Source organism: Bos indicus x Bos taurus, chromosome 6 (assembly GCF_003369695.1).
Source record: "Bos indicus x Bos taurus breed Angus x Brahman F1 hybrid chromosome 6, Bos_hybrid_MaternalHap_v2.0, whole genome shotgun sequence".
Lineage (NCBI taxonomy): Eukaryota > Metazoa > Chordata > Mammalia > Artiodactyla > Bovidae > Bos > Bos indicus x Bos taurus.
In genome coordinates, this window is record NC_040081.1 from 26,381,670 (window position 1) to 26,398,082 (window position 16,413).

The 16,413-nt window shown below is 34.3% G+C and overlaps 1 protein-coding gene across 6 annotated transcripts in view; it reads right to left on the reverse strand.

The window, feature by feature from the left end:
* Positions 1–16,413, reverse strand: part of RAP1GDS1 (Rap1 GTPase-GDP dissociation stimulator 1) — a 150,014-nt gene that overhangs the window by 27,225 nt on the left and 106,376 nt on the right. For all 6 annotated transcript variants that reach the window (XM_027544016.1, XM_027544013.1, XM_027544015.1 and 3 more), the window contains 2 exons: positions 10,745–10,873; positions 5,528–5,653 (listed from right to left, as the gene is read on the reverse strand). In XM_027544016.1, coding sequence (XP_027399817.1) covers positions 5,528–5,653; positions 10,745–10,873 — 255 coding nt within the window. The remainder of the gene's footprint in view (positions 1–5,527; positions 5,654–10,744; positions 10,874–16,413) is intronic.

Genomic DNA, 16,413 nt, shown 5'->3' on the forward strand with positions numbered 1-16,413 from the left:
TCAGCTTGCAGGATCTTAGCTCCCAGACCAGGGATCAAATTCAGGGCCCCCAGCAGTGAAAGCACAGAGTCCTAATCATTGGAATACCAAGGAATTCCCTTAAATATTTTGTTTTTTATACTATAGTAAACAATGTATTTTTAAAATGTATTTTCTGTTTTTGCTGGTATGTAAAAATACAATGCTTTGGGTTTTCAGATGTTTTTCTTTGTTTTGGCTAGCAAACCAAATTCTAATTTTCAAGATTAACCTATTCTTTTGTATTCTGGATGTAATCATATCATCTATGAAAAATGATAGCTTATTTCCTTCCAATATCTTTTCTTTCCTTTTTACTCTATAGCACTGGATAGTTTCTACAATACAATAAGAAATAAAAATGGGGATGATCCTTCTCATTCCCAACTTTAGAAGGAATGCTTTTTGTTTTACCACTGAGTGTGATGTTTTCTATAGAATTAGGGTTATATATTCTCTTCACTCTCTTCTAGTAACGGTTTCTGAAGTTTTTAAAAACCATATACGGATGCTTAATCTTATGAAATGATTTTTCTGGATGATAAGATCATACAATTGCACTCATCTCACATACTAGTAAAGTAATGCTCAAAATTCTCCAAGCCAGGCTTAAACAATACATGAACTGTGAACTTCCAGATGTTCAAGCTGGTTTTAGAAAAGGCAGAGGAACCAGAGATCAAATTGCCACCATCCGCTGGATCATCAAAAAAGCAAGAAAGTTCAAGAAAATATCTATTTCTGCTTTATTGACTATGCCAAAGTCTTTGACTGTGTGGATCCCAATAAACTGTGGAAAATTCTGAAAGAGATGGGAATACCAGACCACTTGACCTGCCTCTTGAGAAATCTGTATGCAGGTCAGGAAGCAACAGTTAGAACTGGACATGGAACAAAAGACTGGTTCTAAATAGGAAAAGGAGTACGCCAAGGCTGTATGTTGTCACCCTGCTTATTTAACTTTTATGCAGAGTACATCATGAGAACTGCTGGTCTGGAAGAAGCACAAGCTGGAATCAAGATTGCTGGGAGAAATATCAATAACCTCAGATATGCAGATGACACCACCCTTACGGCAGAAAGTGAAGAGGAACTCAAAAGCCTCTTGATGAAAGTGAAAGAGGAGAGTGAAAAAGTTGGCTTAAAGCTCAACATTCAGAAAATGAAGATCATGGCATCTGGTCCCATCACTTCATGGCAAATAGATGGGGAAAAAGTGGCAGACTTTATTGTTTGGGGCTCCAAAATCACTGTAGATGGTGATTGCAGCCATGAAATTAAAAGACGCTTACTCCTTGGAAGGAAGGTTATGACCAACCTAGACAGCATATAAAAAGCAAAGACATTACTTTGCCAACAAAGGTCCGTCTAGTCAAGGCTATGTACAGATGTGAGAGTTGAACTATAAAGAAAGCTGAGTGTTGAAGAATTGATGCTTTTAAACTGTAGTATTGGATAAGACTTGAGAGTCCCTTGAACTGCAAGGAGATCCAACCAGTCCATCCTAAAGGATATCAGTCCTGAATATTCACTGGAAGGACTGATGTTGAAGCTGAAACTCTAATACTTTGGCCACCTGATGTGAAGAGCTGACTTATGTGAAAAGACCCTAATGCGGGGAAAGACTGAAGATGAGAGGAGAAGGGGATGACAGAGGATGAGATGGTTGGATGGTATCACCGACTCAATGGACATGAGTTTGGGTAAACTCCGGGAGTTGGTGATGGACAGGGGGACCTGGTGTGCTGCAATCCATGGGGTCACAAAGAGTCAGACACGACTGAGCAACTGAACTGAAGATCATATGATTTTCCTATTAAGTTTTAATGTGATTAAATATATGATTGCATTTGGAATAATAAACTACATTTCCAGAATAAATCCAATTTAGTATGATGATTTTTAAATATATTATTGGAAATTGTTTGCTAAAAGTTTATGGGAATTTGGATCTGTGTTCATGGTGAGACTGGCCTTTAATTTTTATTCTACTATGGTTTTTGATGGTATTTTATTAGCTTCACAAAATACATTAGTGAGTATATTTGCGTTTCCTATTCCTTAAAAGAATTTAAGGTAAGATTACTTGACTTTTCTATTCTTGTGTCATCCATACTTGAAAATGTATGGGCATCAAATTTTTATAACATTCTTCTAGTATCTGTAATATCTGTAGTGAGATCTATTTTCTTGATTCTAGTTATTTGTACCTTCCCTCTTTTTTTTTCCTGATTAATCTTACTAGGGATTTACCAATTCTATGACATCTTTTCAGACTCAACATTGGCCAGTATATGCTTATATTGTGTTACATATTTTCTAGCTCCTTAATTTCAGTTCTTTGTGTTTCCTTCCTTCTACTTTCTCTGGGTTTCATTTATGTTTTTCTTCACTAATTCCTGAGATTAAAACTGAGCTTATTGATTTTGGCTTTTTTCATTTTCCATTATATACTTTTAAAGCAAAAAAAAAGATCGCTTTAAGTATGGCTTTACATGCATCATAAAAGATTTGAGATAGTGTTTTCATTCTAATTTTTCATTATTAGGGGGAAAAAAAAACTCTGACATACTCTAAAATGGCAATCCTTTGTTAAAATTTTTTCCATGAGAAGTATACACATTTTAAATGTTTCATATGTACTTGCAAGGGTTCTGAAGCAAGGTGCAGGGTTCCAAGTATGTCCATTAAATCAATTTTCATAATCATGTTGTCCACATTTTCTATACTATTATTTTTTAGAAGTCTATTTGCCCTATGATATTTGTGGATATGTAGTTGTCCTCATAGTTCTGAATACTTTTGCTTTTAATCTTTTGGGATAATATGTATTTATATAGCTTCCAAGTGAACTGGATCTTTCATCATGATAACGTCACCTTTATCTCTAGCAAGTTTTTTTAACAGTAATGTCTATTTTACCTGATAGTACTGATAATATGACTATCTCAGCCTTTTTCAACTTTGAATGGTGTATTTTTTCAGTCTTTTAAATCTCCCCATACTTAAGAAGTATTGCTTGTTTAGTTGGTTTTTAAAAATTCAGTTAACAGTTGGTCATAATTTTAACTAAAGCATTTACGGCACATACATTTAATGTAATTACCAAAATACTGTGTCATAAATCTAGTATATTTTTTCATCCCTATTTTTACCTCCTGTTCCATGTTCCCTTTGCTCTCTGTTCTTCTGTTAGTTGATGCTGTATTTAAAAAAATTATTTCCATAAACCTTTCCATTAGTTGCATTTGGTTTTAAAAATTATTCTAGTTCACCTTAAAATTTGGAATTATTAATCAGAATCTAATAGTAGTTTCTTCCAGATAATACAAGTGTCTTGGAACTCTTCACTTTTATGTCCCTCCAGATTTATACACTCATTTTGTGGTTCAGTTCAGTTGCTCAGTCGTGTCTGACTCTTTGCGTCCCTGTCCATCACCAATTCCCAGAGCTTGCTCAAACTCTTGCTCAAACTTAATGTCCATTAAGTCGGTGATGCCATCCAACCATCTCATCCTCTGTCGTCCCCTTCACCTCCTGCCTCCTCCATTTTGTGGTATATAAAATATATATACATATATATATACACACACACTTTAAATTTCACAATGAATTATTTTTAATCTTTTGTATATTCAACATTCATGAGATTTACATACATATTTACTGCCTTTTTTTTTTTTTTTGCTTCTTTTTCCTCCCCTGCACCTATAACCTTCTTTCTGGACTCAGTTTACTTTTTTGGGGGGAATCATTTTCCTTTTGGAGAAGGCAGTGGCACCCCACTCCAGTACTGTTGCCTGGAAAATCCCATGGATGGAGGAGCCTGGTAGGCTGCAGTCCATGGGGTTGCTAAGAGTCGGACATGACTGAGCGACTTCACTTTCACTTTTCACTTTGCTGCATTGGAGAAGGAAATGGCAACCCACTCCAGTGTTCTTGCCTGGAGAATCCCAGGGATGGCGGAGCCTGGTGGGCTGCCGTCTATGGGGTCGCACAGAGTCAGACATGACTGAAGTGACTTAGCAGAAGCAGCAGCATTTTCCTTTTATCTACAAAAATCCTTTACAATTTCCTTTTAGTGAGAATATGTTGGTGGTGAACTTTCACAGTTTCTAATCTGAAAACATCTTCATTTGCTTTCAGTTCTGATAGGTAGTTACGCTGGGATTAGAATTTTAGGTTGTATTTATTTTCTTTCAGCACACAGAACATGTCTGTCATCTGGCTTTCTTTGCGACTGTCAAGAAGTTAGCGGTCAAACTTTTGCCTCTTTTAAGGTAATCTATTTTTCTCCTGGCTAATTTTAAAATTCTGTCCTTATATATATATATATATATTTTTCAATTTCAATATGACATATCTAGATGTATATTTCTTTGAATGTTTTAAAATTACTGGGGTTCTTAAATCCTTGATATCTTTCATAATTTTTGACAAGTGCTCTGCCAAAATCTCTTCAAACTCCTACCTTTCCATCTCCCTTCTTTCTGGGACTCCAAAAAATGTATATGAGTCCCTTTCCCTCTTATTCTCTTTTATGTACATTGGTCCTTTTCTTTCTCTGGATTGCATTCTGGATTTCCTTCTATTCTGTCTTCCAGTTCACTGGTTCTCTAATTTAACTATATTTAATCTGCCATCAAACTCATCTATTAGGTTAATTTTTGTTGTATTTCTCAATTCAGGAATTTCCAATTATTTCCTTTTCAAATCAGCTATTCTGCTTTTTATAGTTTCTAGTTTCTATCTAAAATTTTCAACTTTGTTTTTAACTCTTTGAACATAATAAGCATACCTGTTTTGAGTCAATGTCTAATAATTCCAGTATCTGGATATTTGTTGCCTGTTCTTTGTGCTGATTCTTGCTTACAATGTCTTGTCTCCTCACGTCCTCTCTGATTATGTGCTAGACAATGTATTTGAAAAATTATTATGGGATGGTTTGTTTCCTCTGGTTCCCTCTTATTCCTAGAGTGTATCCCTTAAGATTTTTTGCCTAACTGGTATAAAGATTACTTTATACATTAATGTGGTATACTTCACACTGTCCCTGACATGCCTCTTTTAAAGGCCCTCCTCATTCCCTCTTGCCTCTTCACCACCTCCAACCTCTCACGCTAGAGCCTCATCCTCAGTGTCCACACCGTTGGTAGGCTGGGTGCTCCAACTTTTATGGCCTTTGCCCTGCAAGGGTATGTAAGTGGAGTAGAGCCTCTCAGCTGCATTTTCCAGACTGGCATAAGAACCAGTTATGGTTTTGTAACCTACAGAACCACTTTTCCCAAGATTTTAAAATCAAAGAAATTTGGAAAATAGTTTTGGCCAATATATGTATACTTATGAGATAGATAATGTGGCTGAAGTTAGAGATATCCAAAATAAAACTTGTATCACATCATTAATAAAAGAAAGGAATTTGAGTTAAATAGCTGGCAATTAAATAATATTAGAAAAAATGGAAAAAGCCTACATGATCAGAAATTAAGATGTGCATTTATTTTCTCACCATTTTCTGCCAATGGAGCAAGAACTTCAAAAACCATTTCCCTCTTATCATGTTCTATTTGTTTCTTGAAGAGTTTCACCAGCTCTTCAGCAATGTTTGTGCTGGCAAACTGTTCTTTACTTGACTCTGTAAAAAATAAGAGGAAAATTTAAAGTAAAAAAACAAAATTAAGCACAGAAATTTTTTTCTATTACTTTCAATGCTTGGTCATTTTGTATCATTACTGATAAATGCAAACACTCTTCAAATACAGAAACAGTCCTTTTTTTTTTTTTTTTTTTAATGCCTCTGTAGAGGAAAAATGTCTAAAGCTTTAAGATGTTCTGACCCAATTATATTCAAGGCTATAAAAAAAATGTTTGCTAGCATAACATATAGGTAACCATAGCAATGGTAAAATTACCGTTATAAATTCATAGTTTCAAGGCTTTTAGCCAAAGAAGAAAAATTACTCATAACAGATTGCATTTCACATGGCTGAATTAAAGGTGACTTGTCTTTATACCATTAGAGCAGTATACTTTCACACTGTCCCTGACATGCCTTCTTTCTTGTCTCTTCACCACCTCCGACCTTTCACTCTAGAGCCTCATCCTCAGCATTTAAATATGCTCTAATATTTCTCACAAAAAAAGCAATATTAAAACCAAATACCATCCCTTTACTCCACTTTCATGAAGCTACCATCCAGTCTGTTGAATTTCACAAACAAGTGTCTTGACAGCACTGCCTACATGCACTGTCTCTACTTCCTCAACTCACAGGCATACCTAAACCCACCTCAGACCAGTTTTGGCCCGCCTCTACATTCTGCAGTCTCCTTCGCGTGCTCCTCCTTTCCACCAGACCTGTATAAATTCAAGTTCCTTAAGACTTCATCTTCGGCTTTCTTACCTTGATCCTTACTCTCACCCCAAGCAATCTAATTTTTTTCCAAAGCATAAAAATACCACATATATGTTGATGCTTATACAATCATATCTCTAGCCCTCTTCTTAACTCCAGGCTATTTAAATGGCCATTTGACATCTCCATTTGAATATCTTTCTAGCATTCAAACACCATGCCTAATGTAGACTTTTGATATTCTGATATCTCTGTTCTTTCTCCAGACTTCCTTAATTTAGTGAATAAACATGCCACCTACCCACCTGCCACACAGGCAGAAACCTGGGGGGTCTCTGCTCATTTGTTCTCACTCAGTGTATCCAAAGAATAACCAAAAGCTATCAATCTACCTCCAAAATACAACCAGAATCCATTCTGTTTCCTTTCTGATTCTCAGTTCTTTTGCTGCGTCAGATATCCTATCAATTTATCTAAAAGTTTCTCTCAGAGAATCAACCAATCTAGTTGAGATTGCTTGCTCTCCATGTTGGCTGGGCACACCAACATCCTGGAATTTCTTTTTCATCATCTTGATGGATATCTTCTTCTCCTTCCTGTATTAGATACTCTATTATCTATGTTCATTCACATTCAGTTTTTTAGTTTCAGTGGAGGCATCCCCCAGCAGCTTTCTGAGAAAGGTAAAGCACAGTTTGAAGAAGATAAATATTTAGAGATTTTAACTGTCTGAAATGTTCCTTCCCACCTAGAATGTACATCTGTAATTTAAATTCCTTCCTTACCTCATTCAATTATGTCCTCATACTAGCAATTATTGTTACTTACAATTACATGCTTATTTATAAGTTCATCTTAGAAATAAGTTTCCACATCACCTACTAAAATCTAAGCTGCCTGAGAGCATGACTACCACGAACACAGTATACAGTGTGGTGCCTAGTACAGAGCAAGTGTTCAAAAGAAATGTGTTGATTTTGAATGTTGGAAAAAACAAGTAAACAAATGCAAGAGTTACATTCTATTCTCTCGTTTCTGGTAAATCTCTGCCAATATCAAATAAAAAATATTACAAATTCAACTTTAAAAGAAAATGGAGAACAAATATTTATATTGCTTACAAGTTTTGATTTACTCTACTGTTACCCTGCTTTTGGCACATGTACCAGATCTATGCCAAAATGATGAGACTCCACTCCAAGACTTCTAAGATTCCTTAGCGCTACAAAAAAAGAGCAAGGGTGGAGTGTCTTTTCTAATAAGCTACCTAAACCCTCAGAAATCAAATTTTACAAACATAACACCTTACCCTAAAAAGTTAGTTTGATTTAAACAGGAATGATTTAACTCCTCAACATTTGTGGTTGCTCTTCTGTTTCTCACAATTCTTCAAATAAACGAAACATAAAATCATAGATGAAATAGACATCATTTATCTAGTTATGTACTCTTAACTCTTTTTTAAAAAGTTGTAGCACTTTTTTCCAATCCATAGTTTGTTTTTCCACTTATTAAACTGAAACCAAATCACCGTTAAGTAATTCAGTCCATTTGCCAGCACAGGGAACAATGCACCATGATTAATACAGGAATTCACGAAGAAAACCTGATCATATCCTGTAGGTGGATACAGAGAAAAGACAGCATGATCTGTGATTTGGACATTATATTTGATTTAAATGCCACAGATCCTTAACAGACTTTCAGCAAGAAGGATTTTTTCCTAAAGGTTTATTTTTTAAAGTTGTTTTTTTTTTTTTTTTAATGTGGACCATTTTTTAAAAAGTCTCTATTGAATTTGTTACAATACTACTCCTGTTTTGTTTTGTTTTGTTTTGGCTGTGAGGCATGAGGGGTCTCAGCTTCCCAGCCAGGAACTAAGCCCGCACCCTCTGCATCAGAAGGTGAAGTCTTAACTATTGGACAGCCAGGGAAGTCCCCCCTTAAGCATTTATTTTTTAACAAAATTATATACGAATTTAAAGAGTTAATTCTAATACTTATATTACCAGCAGAATCCAGTCTCCCTTTCCCATTTCTTCTTCAAAAACAAGCACATAAAGCTCTTTTAGCTAATTCACTGGTATTTACCTACAAATCTTTAAATAACATTTTGTATTGACAATTTTTGCTTTTAGTTTTAGGTATTTTTGATTGACCTTTCACTATGAAAGATGAAGCACTAGCTTTCTCCTTTTCATGTCTCCACAATAACCTACATCTTTACAATGTAATTATACTGTAATTTTGGTTTGAAATAATTAGTGTCTCAATAATATACTGTTTCATTTGGCCTGGGGTTACTTCTATTTCCTTGGAATTAGTTTTTTTTTTTCTCATTTAATTAGCTTTCAATGTACTTATTATTAATTCAACTCCAAACTTTCCATCAGTTGTCTGATTTTTTTCTTAATAAGCACGTTCTCTTTAGGTGCTCAATTAATTTCATCTCGTGTAAGTTTCCCCAATCTGGACTGGCTGCTCTTTGAAAACAGGAAATTTGGGGCTGTCATGTCACTATACTACTAGAAACTTCTATTTTCCTGTTGAATCTCCTGTCTCCTGATTCCTATGTAGTCTTATTATTTATATCCCTTGTTTCATTGCAACACACCTTCCAGAAGCTTCTAGGAAAGATATAAAGGATACCAGTTTTCTGAGATGTTCATGTTTAACACTGTCCCTACTGTTACCTCACACTTGACTTGATGATTTGCATATAGAATTCTATACTGGAAATAATATTTCCTCAAATCTTAAAGGCAACAACATTCCATTTTCTTTTGGTTACCAGTGTTGTTTGATACATCTGATGTCTACTGATTCACAACCTTTTTTCTATGTAACTTTTTTCCTTCCTCTCTCTCTCTCTCTCTCTGGAATTCTATAAAATGTTCCCTTTGTCCCCATTATTCTAAAATTTCACATTGATGTGCCGTGGTCTGGGGACCAAATTTCATCCACTAGGCTGTCATTTGATAAGATTCTTCCAATCTGGAGAAATATTTATTTGAGTTCTGTGACACTTGGGTTTATTCAGCAATTTTTTCCTACTTATCTCTTTCTAAAACTCTTGGACTGATCCTCTATTTTCCATACCCTTGCTTTTTGCTTTACTTCTGTAAATATTTCTCTATTCATTTTATTGTCTTTCATTTCAGCTGTTTTAGCTTTCTTGCTCTGTTCCTTTTTCTTTAAAAATAGCGTCCTGTCATAATTTTCATGCTTACAGTATTTTCCTACTTGAGCATATTAGAGTCCTCCCCCCCGCCCCACCCTGCATAGTTTCTACTTTCTCCAAGTTACTTTATTTCATTATTTCCCATGTTAAAGGCGGGCCTCACTTTTCTAGTTGTCTGCTACTCAGTAAGAACTGAGATTTAAAAACTGATTAGGATCTATGAGTGGCCTCCTAAGATTCCCTGTAGATCTGAAGGCTCTGTGTACAAGAACTCCAACATAAGTAGCTTTAAGTCCATATCCTCTGAGTCTCTCTACAGAGTAAACACAGTCTTGTGCTTAGATGGGAAGGCCAGTTGAGTGGGAAGGGACAGAAGAAACTCTTGATGCCACTAAATCCTGAGCCTTTTGAAGATACCAAAGAACAAACTGGTTAGTTCTTGGCTTTCCAATTCAGGATTCAAATTTCAAAGTTTTGCTAAGTGAGTTACTGCTTCTTTTCTTTCCAGGTTCTACAAAGTTTTTGTATTATCCCTTTTGTTTGTTTTCCCTCCCCTTTCCTTAATTGTTTTGCATTAAAAAAAAACCCAAAAAAACAAAAAAAACTCTTCACTGTAGTTTTAGTTGGTTTCCAAAAGGGAGTAAAAGTACAGATTTTTATTCTAACATTTCTATCCGCCTCCCCAAATACTAATATTTTAAGCAGACAAGTTTATTTATAAAAGATTGTGAAGCCAAACAAAAAGGGGGAAAATCTCATTCTGTTTAATCTATAATGTTTATAAGCATGCAAACTTTAAAACTGGATTCATCCTATAATTGTGAATACAGAATACAGAATAATATTGTGTGCACATAAACTAGGAATCAAAGACTTAAAAAGGGCTGCACATTCCTTTTCTGCCCCCAATCCTAAACTAGACTGCATTCATTTATTTTCTATTTTATCTTTAAGCTATATCTTTAGTGAGCAAAAACACATATATTTCTTAGCTCCAATTATAAACAATATAATCCTAAAATGTAATAGGATCTACACTTTAGCACTGAAACAATGTATCGGTGACGTTTCAAAAAAAATAAACTAGAAGAATCTAAATGGATTTCCAGGTTAACATCTAAAGAAAAATGTATTCTAAGTATATTAATCAGTTATGAATAATTACATTTTGGTTCATGTCTGGGACTTACCAAGTTCTGCTAAATTGCCAAACGCAACAAGACACATTTCTGTAAGAGCTGCATTTTGGCAGTGGATGCCCAGTAATTTAACTAAGGTAGGAATAACACCCATGTTGATAAGCTGGGCTTGAAGGGAATCTGTTAAAAAACAAACAAACAAACAAGAAAACAAAACACAAAAAAAGTGTTTACGTATTAAATGGACATTAGTAAGAAGAAACCACCTCTTATACTCCCTACTGCAAACACAATACTATTTCATACTATTTTAATTATGGTAAAACAAGGTTAAATCCACTCATAAGTCTTGAAAATGTTTAAGACATTAGTTCAAAGGAATTGAATTTTGAAACTTTTCAACGGCATTTTCAAAGAAATTTAGAAATGACAATAATTCAAGTAATATGTCACATCACCAGTTTTTTTTTTTAATGGTCTTATACCTTTACTAAGTAGGTTTTAAAATGCATAAACAATTAAACATTACTATTGGTTTTTAAGTTAAAAGGTTAGACAAAGTAACACTTGCATTACAGGAAGACACAGAGTATATGAAAAGCATAAGAAAAAAAGCAACTTTAATAAAGACTAAGAAGATAAAAAGTCTTAGAACCCCTTAAAAATGCTTAATAAAGAATGAAAAATATATAACACATTAAAATTATTATTTATTTGCAGCAGAGTGTTCTTTGATGACTGTTAGGAAGGAAAGTTTTAACAAGGAAAAAATTTGGTTACATAAAATATTTCTCTTTTCAAAGTTTTATTTAATAATAGTGACAATCATCTTAGGAAAGAAAGGAAGATTTGGCTTGAGAGGTAAAGAGGTCAATATGGCTTTGTTATCATTGCTTGCCTTCATTTTCTAAGAAACTAATTGATTTTAAAGTTCTTAATAAGCCCCAGATTTTTCACAACAGCTCTTCATGAACACTGATAATAGAATACCTGTAACAGAGTTGAAGGTAAATAAACAAAAATGAAAACCAAAAGTACTACCTCTAAGAGTAAGCAGAAAGACACTATGAAGAAAGGCACTCATATGCCTATGCAAAACACTATCACTACTAACACCTGCTTCATCTAGAGGAAAGCTTTCAAAATCTTTTTCTTTTCCTTTTAAAAATCATATGCCATTTTCAAGTTAATAATTTTCTCCAAATTTAAGTTATGTATTTTTTTATCTAAAGACAAAAATCTGTTTCTTACAAAACACATTTTCCTCATAGCATGCATCCCTTGATGGAGTTTGTGTATTAATCTCTTTACCACTCTTCAGAGTTCTTAGGCTTCCCTGGTGGCTCAGTGGTAAAGAATCTGCCTGCCAATGCAGGAGATGCCGGTTGGATCCCTGGATTGGGAAGATCCCCTGGAGAAGGAAATAGCCCACTCCGGCATTCTTGCCTGGGGAATCCCATTGGCAGAGGAGCCTTGAGGGCTACAGACCACGGAGATGCAAAGAGTCAGACATGACTTAATGACTAAACCGTAACAACAACATAGTTCTTAACCTATAGATAAGATGGTTGGGTGACCATCAGAAAGAAGATAAAGGTAAGGCTGAGCTGTCTCACATGCCAATTGATTACTTGCCTAGAGGTCTGTGTAGTTAATTTTTCCTGCTTTTAGAGTCAAATATGAATAGATAGCCAACAAGAGGCTTGTCGGCCCTGAAAACTGATGGTAATTATGGATATTATCTGGCTCAGTTGCCGGTGGGATGGGAGGGGGAGTCATCTATACTAGAAAGAGGCTTATTACCAAAATAAGAATAGAAAACAAATCCTGAGACAAATGAAGTTTACACTGAAAGTTCAAATAGTCTAAAACAATTTCAAATTTTGCAGTGGAATTATGAAGTCTTTTCTAAAATGACATATATGTAAAAGAATGTATTCAATTAAATGATTCGTTTTTATGCTTCTGATGCTATTTTTTTCTTACTATACAATTCAGTAATTAATGAATGATTCACAACTCTTACATTATCTTACAGGCAAATCGCCTATTACACCTATAGTATTACATGTATTACAGTATATACCTATATGTTATATTGGCAGAATATTTGTATCTTGGTTATAGTATTTATAAAGATCATGCACCAAGAAGCTTTCCAAGTTAGAGATTATTTTGGTTACTTACCAGTTGACAGAGTGCCTTATTATTGGGTCACCTCTGCAGATCCTTATTCTTTAGCAGTATTTTTAACTTTATTTATTCCTTTTGACTACCTCTTCAAATACTGCAGAACTGCTGAATCATTAAATCTCAGGTACGTAAGCGTGAGCACTAGCGCATGCATTGAGTGAGTCAAACTCCACTATATGTCTGCATATATGTAAGCATCACACACCCCCTCAGTACTGTTGGTACAAACTATGAAAATCCAACAGTCCAGGGACATTAGAGGAATAACAAAATATAGGAAGGAGCTAACAGGAGAACGCCACTTAAATAATGCTCTTCATGTTTTCTGAACTTGGCATCTCTACCACTTTCTTTGACCACTTTTACAACATTATGGATTTTGGTTCCAGGGATAAGAGGGCCAAAAAAAAAAAAAAGAGAAACATTGCAGAGTTTCATACAATCTGTGGCATACAAATTGAAGCAGCAATATTTGAAATTGTGGTAGATAAGCAGAAAAAATAGCATGGTCCAATGGCATATGGTATAAATTGCCGTAATTCATGAAAATCACATTGCTTCATTAAAATGTGTTTTCAAGCTACCCAGGAGCCAAATTAACTGTGTATTCACATACAACACACATACCACACACAAGTAAAGAGAAAAAATATATAGTCATCCAATGGACAGGCCTCATTTCAGACCACTTGGGTGCCCTTCTTTTATATCCATTTCTATGAAGGTAATTAAAACAAAAATTACACTCAAATAATTCTAAAATCTGTTCATGCCAATTGCAGGCAAGTCATTCTCCTTTGTTAATGGAGGCCCAGAAGACAGAAATATCTTAAACAGGCTGATACAAATTTTCATCTCAAGATAGGCAGGCATCCTAGAACATGGTTCTCAAAGTGGAGTCCCCAAAACCCTTTCAGAGGATCACCAGGTCAAAATTACTTAAAACACCAAGATTTGATTTGCCTTTTTGACCGTGCTGACATTTCCACTGATGGCACAAAAACAGTAGTGAGTAAAACTGCTGGGGCATTAGTATGAACCCCGTCAATGGCACCAAAATGTAGTCACTGTATTCTTAAAATCACACATTCACAGTAAAATAAATGCTATTCTTTTCAGCAGTTAAAGAAATTTAACTTATTTTTTCATAAAAAGATGCTATTTATGTTGACCTATAATGGATTTTTATTATTTGAAAGTGCATATACTACTAAATAATTTTTTAAATGTCTTCATTTTAATTTCCAATATAATATTGATAGATATAACGCATACATATAAACAAAAATCCTTTGAGATCTTTGGTAATTTTTAAGTGTTTAAAAGAGCCCTGAGATCAAAAGTTTAAGAACCACTGCCAATGGATTACCTAATTTTTATAGGAATTGGGGAAAAAAAATATAGAAAAGAGTTCTAAAATTCAATGATATGCTTGGCAGATGTGACAGAAGAAAAAATTAATTAAAAGCACGGTAGGAATCCTAGATACTGATGCTTAGATATTTTGAGTGAGATAACATTAATTAAGCACTGGAGCACCTCATTTTGCTTATATGAGTAGATATTCTACTTAAGTCTAGGAGAATATTCCATGATTAGATCTGTTTCCCTATTTCAGTTACAACTTACTATGTTATCAATACATAGTTCTTTTGAGGGTTAAGTAAAGCTCCTGTTTGTGTGGAATAAATTAGTATTAGTTCTTATTGCTGGAAGCAAATGATTAAGTTGAGTCACTTTTTCTTATTGCCCAGAGAAAGCTGTGAATAGACTTCAAAGGCCATGGCTGACACTCATGCTGTTGTGAACGGTATCAGGGATGTGACTTACAAATTAAAGACTAACTGGAAGAAATCCTCAGAACCAGTTCACATTCTCTAGAGACACTTGAGAGAATGAGACATAATTCAAGACTGAGACTTATCGCATCCTTCAATGAATACCAGCAACTCCAAAACAATGTCAGAGCTCAACAAATACAGTTCACAAGAATGCAACCCAGGCCCATACATAGCAAACATGTATGTGTGAAAGACAGTCTTTAGACAGGACAATGTCATAAACGTCTGAAGACTTTTAAAAATTGCTCCTGACACACATCACAGACAGATACTGACCAAAATACAGAATTACAAAATTACATAATATCAAGATGACACAGGCCCTGCATGATCTATGGGAGGAAGAGGAAGAAAGGCACTGAGGGGGTGCAATACAGATGCATATACAAAGAGATATATAAGGCAATCAACGCATGCGCTGGTGTGAACACTTACCTACCTACATTTGAATTTCAATGGTTCCAAGTTCTTCAGGTCACACACACATGGAAACTCCAAAGAATGGAGATCTGGAGAGAAGATCTCAAGTTGAAGAACCTTTTTCCCCCTGAGTTTTCAGTTTAATGTTTCAAACATTGGTATAGATTATAGGTCCAGAAAAGTATGCCAAGAATTCTAGTAACTCAACTGAAGTTATGTGGATCAATTACTAAAAAGTATAGGTTTTTAAAGAAGATAACACATGTTTATCTTATTCCCAAGAAAAGGTCCTTACAATGTTAAAAAATTTTTAAGCTGATTAATAGGACATAATGATGAAACTGTGTCAAAGTAACACACATAGACAATTCAAAATACACAGTCTCTACATCAGTATGTAGATTTGGTATGTATAGTATTCATAGTGTAAAGAGTACAACAGTCTTATTTATAAGCTTGCACAAAAACCACATCTAGAGTCTAATTATATATAGTGGAAACAATAAAAACAAGCAAATATAAATCCTGATGAGTTGGATAAAAATCATTTGGGTACAATAAAGAACAAAAAAATTGCCCTTTACTAATGGCACATCTATATTTCCAAAAATATATATATAAAGTAAAAATTAGATATGATGTAACAGTGCAGTATAATTTGTGAGCTGAAGCAAGTTGTAGCTCTATCATTACATTGAAAAGTAAACTGGCTTAAATACAGCAACCAAGAGGATGGTCTGTGGTTAAAAACTTTATACATACACATGTGCAAATACAAGTAAAGACTTCCTGATTTCAGTTAAACTTATTACCTAATATCTTTTTGTTGATTGATGAGGAAAGGGAAGAATTTTTATTCTAAATCTAATGCTGAGCAAATAAAACCAAAAATATTTACAATTGCTTAAAATTAACTTCAATTATTTTGAAATTTCTGTTTACTCAAAACATGCATTTCATGTTATGTTTACATACAGATTACCTCTATAATTTAAGCCCCAGGTTACATATCTCAATGATAATCAGCAATTTTCAAAAAAAAAAAAAAAAAAAAGGAATCAAGATTCATTAGTATTTTAGAGTACTAGAGGTTTAAAAATAATACACTTACACATTTCGTACTTTCTGAAAGTTAACAATAAAAAGTGAAAAAGTTTCTAGGTTCTGAAACTAAAAGAGTCTCTACAGAGCAAAATTTTCCTTCTGTAAAAGTTATAGAGATAAATGACAAAATTACATGAGTGAGTAGAACATAAAAACAACAAT